This window comes from Octopus sinensis, linkage group LG16 (genome assembly GCF_006345805.1).
Source record: "Octopus sinensis linkage group LG16, ASM634580v1, whole genome shotgun sequence".
Lineage (NCBI taxonomy): Eukaryota > Metazoa > Mollusca > Cephalopoda > Octopoda > Octopodidae > Octopus > Octopus sinensis.
The window spans coordinates 34,247,688-34,253,845 of record NC_043012.1 but is presented as its reverse complement, the minus strand read 5'-3'; the positions used below and the strand labels follow the sequence as shown (position 1 = coordinate 34,253,845).

Genomic DNA, 6,158 nt, shown 5'->3' with positions numbered 1-6,158 from the left:
ATGCATAAAGCCAAATTAAAAAAGGCGTTTTCCTTGTTTTAACAATTCTACCTCAGCACAATTTGAACTGAGAACATTAAGAATCAAAAGAAATACTGAAAGGTATTTCTGTACCAAAATCATCATCATCATCATCGTTTAACATCCGCTTTCCATGCTAGCATGGGTTGGACAATTTTGACTGAGGGCTGGCGAACCAGATGGCTGCACCAGCCTCCAATCTTGATTTGGCAGAGTTTCTACACCTGGATGCCCATCCTAATGCCAACCACTCCGAGAGTATGGTGGGTGCTTTAATAATATCAATAAGTAGTAGTAGTAGTAGCAGCAGCAATGAACTCATAGCAACAAAGTCTTTCAAATAATAAACAACCTATCTTTAAAAAAAAAAGGAACAGGGGGCTTAGTGCCCCTTTAAAATAAAGGCTCCTGTTGACCAAATGATCCTATATTCAGTTATCTGTCATGTCAAAAGTCAATTTCTGGTACAGATGAATACTGCTACAGCAACAAAAACAACTTTTCCTCATGATCCAGTAACTTCACCCTTGGGGTTTATTTAGTAAGCTAAAGATCCACACTACCTTTATGATGTGGAATACTGCATTAAGTCCAATATGTTAGGAGGGCTTCACCATGCTGTCTTAAAAACATGTGAGCTTGACCCAAGTTAACACATTGATGATGCTTGTACATAGTTTAGGAAATTTCTCATAGACTTGCTCTATGTAAGGATCACCATGTAAGGATCACTCTATGTAAGAATCAATTATTTAACACATTATTGTTAGTCAATTACAGCAATATTTATCTTCAATTACAAACATTTTCTTCAAAACTATAATTTCAGAAATTCACAAATTTTATCTCAAAAGATTTGGCTTTTCAGCACATTTGTACAATTGTTTTTTTAACATTTAAATCCCAATTCAAGACAAGAAACCAACCTCTGAGAGTGAAATTATTGAAGTAAATCAAATTAAAATATATTCACAAACCAAAGAAGTAAAAATATGATGAACAAGTTTCTTCTGGGAGATGATAGTTTCTTTACAGGTATATTAGTAAGTCTAATTAAGATTTAAAAAGTGATATTTTCTTTCTTAATTATTTTTTTTATTCCTCATTATTTTTTCATTAGTTTCACTATATACAAAATATATTCAGTTACAGGGAGGGGGGATATTGCCATATTTCTACACAGACAAAGTCTCCAAAACTTTACTACTTTTTAGTTCGGGGGAAAATTAACATATTTACAGAATCATGTTTTTCTTTTTTAAGTTAATAAGTTCAATGTTTAGTAAAATAGATATACCAATTGAACAAAAGTTTTTTTTTCAAAAATATAAATAATTCTTTTTTTTTCTTAAATCAAAGTCACATGTTTTACATTTTGTTAACCAACAAAACTGATGTAAGAAATAACAGTCTTTAAATTTAAAAACAAAAATGTTTTCTTTTAAAAAATGATTTGAAAACAAAGGAACAAAAAAAAACTATACACAAATTGTTTATAGTTGCAAACAGATCTGGATTAAGGTTTCTGAAGGTCCAGAGCCAAAAATGTCAAAGGTTAATTAATATTCAACACCAACAGATGTCACAGTTTCCCAACATTTTGTGGGAGTTTAGTTCACTCTTATCTTTCTTAAATCCAGCTCAAACTACAAATTAAAGTTTTTTTCTATTGAAACTGCAGCTGACAGTTGTTTTACATGATTTTTTTTTTGTTTTTGTTGGGGTGGGATTTGGGTTCATTTTTGGGGTTTTTTTTTCTTTTTTTCTCGATGTGATCGTTAACTTACTTTCTTGTCCTTTTACAATTCCAGACTAGATTTCGACCAAACTTTCTGACCAGTAGAAATTTTTTTTTTGTTTTGTATTTTTCTCTTTTTTTTTTTTCTTTTTTTAGATGCTGTATTAGAAATTAGAACATTTCCATTTCTTTCATTTTTAATCTTGGTTACTGTCTCAAGATTGGAACATGAGAAATTCAGAACAATTGTTGAAGTTGCAGATTCCAATTATATATAAACACACACATATATATAGATACATATACATGTATACACACACACATATATATATATATACATACATACACACATACATACACACATATATATATACATACATACATACACACACACACACATATATATATACACACACATACATACACATATACATACACACATACATATATGGTGACATATCTGGTTATATGCATATCGTCAGAAGATGAATGTAGATTTTATCAAATTCAAAATGCAGTGTGGTGAAAACAGTACCAAAATACGAGGTTAACTAATAACCATATTAATTATTAAATTCTGCTCATTTCAGAAATACAAATTATACTTTTTCTTTGATTGTTTTTTTTTTTTTGTTTGGTCCTTAAAAGTTTGTTCGATACGAATACTCATATCTAGACCCCAGTAAAATATTTACAATGAAATGCAAAATAATTAAAATGTGTCTGTTATTGTTGTTTTTTTAGATGGAAAAGGTGGGAAGGAAATTTGGGGTGGGATTAAGGGCAGTGTGTTAAGGAATTAAATATCTTGAGTGACTTCTTTTCTATTTGATGCAGCAGAATTGCAGTTCAATCCCATCAGTAATATTCCATTAGTTGTGGGATTTCTATGGTAAACTGAAATAACAAAAAAAAATCAAAATATAAAGAATGCTGAAAATATTTTTTTTTAAAACAAAATAAAATACAAACAACAACAGTAAGATGGATGTTTGAAATATTAATTAATGAACATGAAAAAACAAGGCTATGAAATACTGATTGAATAAAAAAATATGGTAATTACAAACCCTACAATATATATATATATCTATATATATATATATTTATAAATATATATATATACACATATATATATATGTATGTATGTATATGACATAATAAGCCTTTCTTTTATAGGCACAAGGCCTGGAATTTTGTGGGAGAGGGCTAGTCAATTATATTGACTCCAATGCTCAACTAGTACTTGTTTTATTGACCCAGAGAGGATAAAACGCAAAGAGGACCTCAGCCAAATTTGAACTTAGAACATAAAGACAGCTGAAAAGCTGTTTAGTATTTTGTCAGGATGCTAAAGATTCAGCCATCTTAATGCCTTAATAATAATCCTTTCTATTAAAGGCACAAGGCCTGAAATTTATGGGGGCGGAGGTAAGTACTCAACTGCACAGTGGAATTTGAACTGAGAATGTAAAGACAGGTGAAATTCCACTAAGCTTTTTGCCCAGCATGATAACAATTTTGCCACCTTAATAATAATCCTTTCTACTGAAGGCACGAGTTTGATATTTTAGGAGAGGGGACTTGTCGATTACATCAACCCCAGTACTCCACTGGTACTTAAATAACTCCAGAAGGATGAATGGTAAAGTCAACCTCAGTGGAATTTAAACTCAGAACACAAGGATGGACAAAATGCCACTAAGCATTTCACCTGGCATGCTAACAATTCTACCAGCTCACAGCCTTAATAATAATAATAATAATTAATGAACATCATAAACAAGGCCATGAAATATTGACAGAATAAAATTTGCAAACACCCTAATGGTAATATAAATCAAGGTGGCGAACTGGCAGAACGGTTAGCACGCCAGGCGAAATGCGTAGCCGTATTTTGATTGCCATTACGTTCTGAGTTCAAATTCTGCCGAAGTCGACTTTGCCCTTCATCCTTTCGGGGTCGATAAATTAAGTACCAGTTACGCACTGGGGTCGATGTAATCGACTTAATCCCTTTGTCTGTCCTTGTTTGTCCCCTCTATGTTTAGCCCCTTGTGGGTAGTAAAGAAATAGGTAATATAAATTAATATAAAAATCATGATAATTACAAATTATATAATGATAATGACATAATAATAATTTCGAGTTTTGGCACAAGGCCAGCAAGTTAGGGAGAAGGGGTCAGTTAATTTCATCGATCCCAATACTCGACTGCTGCTTGCTTTATCAACCCCAAAAGTATGAAAGACAAAGTCAAACTTGAAGGAATTTGAACTCAGGACATAAAGACAGATAAAATGCCATTAAGCATCTTGTAATGACACAATGGTAATATGCCAATGATTAACAATAATATTAATTACAAACATGATGAAAAAATGTCACTGAAAATCACAGGTAAATTTATGAAGCTCTCACACAGGTAAGAAAAAGTAACCATCACAGGTGAAGTTAAGAACATGAAGACATCAAAAGTGAAACTAAGAAATTTTAAATATTACAAGATTTTTACTTATGAAAATGGCGTTTCCAAACCTTAAACTAAAGCATAAGTAATTGATTGCAACTTGTCATGTGTTAAACTATTCCATTCCATTCTATTGCTAAAATGAAGTTTATATCAAAAATAAATCATTTAAGATTTTATTTTTCCTCTTAGATTCATTTTTCTATAATGTGACCGTTTTTATGTTTTTATTGAAGTTTTTGAATATTTGCATATTACAGAAGCAATTGTTTTGTGGTTGTTCTTGAGTTTGATTTTTTTTCTCTTGCTAACACTTCCTTCGTGTAGACTGAAAAAAGCAAGGTTATGTCCCTTGCTCAAGAAGCTATTTAAGAATGCCCTAACTCTAGTTATTTATCTATATATATAAACGGCAAAATGTTTGTCTATCTTTGTGTGTGTCCTTTATACAAATCCACAATTTTCAGTTAGAGGGCTCGCACTTTCTATGATCATTAAAAACCGTCCAAGGGTGGTCATGCACATCTTTACATTTCCCCAGTTACCCCCGCAAAGCCATTAAAAAGATCAATAGAAGTGACTTTTTGTGAATTTTCTATCCAAAACCCAATCAAAATGCCCAAAACTTGATACGCCAATTGAATGCCAGCTAGCTGTATGTGATTGGTCGGAGATCTGGACAGTACTCGCATGTATGTGCGCATGCATGCACTAGCACTATGACCCGGCGTTGCTGGGTCATAGTGCTAGTATAAAATATAATGCTTATTTATTCACATTGTTTTGAATTAATCATGCATTATCGCATAGTTTTGAGATTTCAATGATGCGATTGTTTAATTTTGGAATAAAATTGTAGGGTAGGTGTGAAAAGCCGGACACGATGAGTTTGAACATGAAACAGGAAGATTATTCAGGCACGATGATGATCAAGTATTTAAAATAGGTTTATTCCAAGAAAAGCAAGATTATGGGGGGGGGGGGTATACATATGATAATACAGTTATCTTTTCTTATTGCCAAAACAGAAGTGCTTACAATTAGTAATTAGTAAATGGAAAAAATTGAATGGGAAATGAATGTCCTCCAGGATAAGACACTAGTCTACAACAGGGAACATTCACCAAAGATCTAGTATGCCTCCACCACAGCTAAGTAAACACAATCAACCATTCTGGAGACATTGTCTACAACAGACATAAAATCATGACCTGATGATTTTCCAATCAACAGAAACAAATTAATTAGAAACAATTTTAAGCTTCACCTGAAATTACAATGTTTTAATCATATGAACATACAAAATTAATCCATCACCACATCCTTCCATAATCATTTCTATTCACTAACGGGTTAAGAAACTAAGCAAATTAAGGGAATTTAGGATTAATAAAGCTAAAAGGTTTAATACAAAGGCAAAATGAACAAATAGCAGGGATACTAAGCTGACAATTTCTGAATTTCTAATATCTTCTTAGAGAGAATGGCATGCTAGAATTAAATTTGTGCAAAAGCATTTTGGGGTTTCTAATTAATTCTAACGACAGAGTTGTGTTAGAAAAGACCAACCCTCAGAAATATGCTACAGATTACAAGTTTACATTCAACAATGCGGTGCTCAACTTGTAGAGAGAGTGAAATAGTGAAGAGTAGCAGAGCAGTGCCGTTGCCATTAATTAGATGGAGAGAGTAATAAGAAACAAAATTATCTAAAAGCTCAATTCTTACCATTTTTTATTTTGGGTTAAAAATTTTTTTTAATTGATTTTTTTCAGTTGCAGAATATTGAATTTTATTTTTTTTTTAAGGTGTTGTGTATAGTTTATATTTTCCAGTATTTTCAATTTTGACTTAAAAGAACAGGTCTTGAATGCACATTATGTTGTACCATTGGATAGTTATGATGAACTTTAAAACAAAAATTGAGTT

The 6,158-nt window shown here is 31.8% G+C and overlaps 1 protein-coding gene across 4 annotated transcripts in view; it reads right to left on the bottom strand.

Moving 5' to 3' along the window:
- Positions 1-1,719: 1,719 nt before the first annotated feature.
- Positions 1,720-6,158, bottom strand: part of LOC115220262 (cryptochrome-1) — a 29,920-nt gene continuing 25,481 nt past the window's right edge. For 2 of the 4 annotated variants that reach the window (XR_005002493.1, XR_003882494.2), the window contains exons 12-13: positions 5,958-6,137; positions 1,720-2,656 (exon numbers count right to left, since the gene is read on the bottom strand). Coding sequence is in view for 2 of the 4 variants with exons in the window: in XM_036509980.1 (XP_036365873.1) it covers positions 2,559-2,656 (98 nt within the window). In the remaining 2 variants the exon portion in view is untranslated. The remainder of the gene's footprint in view (positions 2,657-5,957; positions 6,138-6,158) is intronic. The other 2 variants (XM_036509980.1, XM_029790364.2) reach the window with 1 other exon arrangement.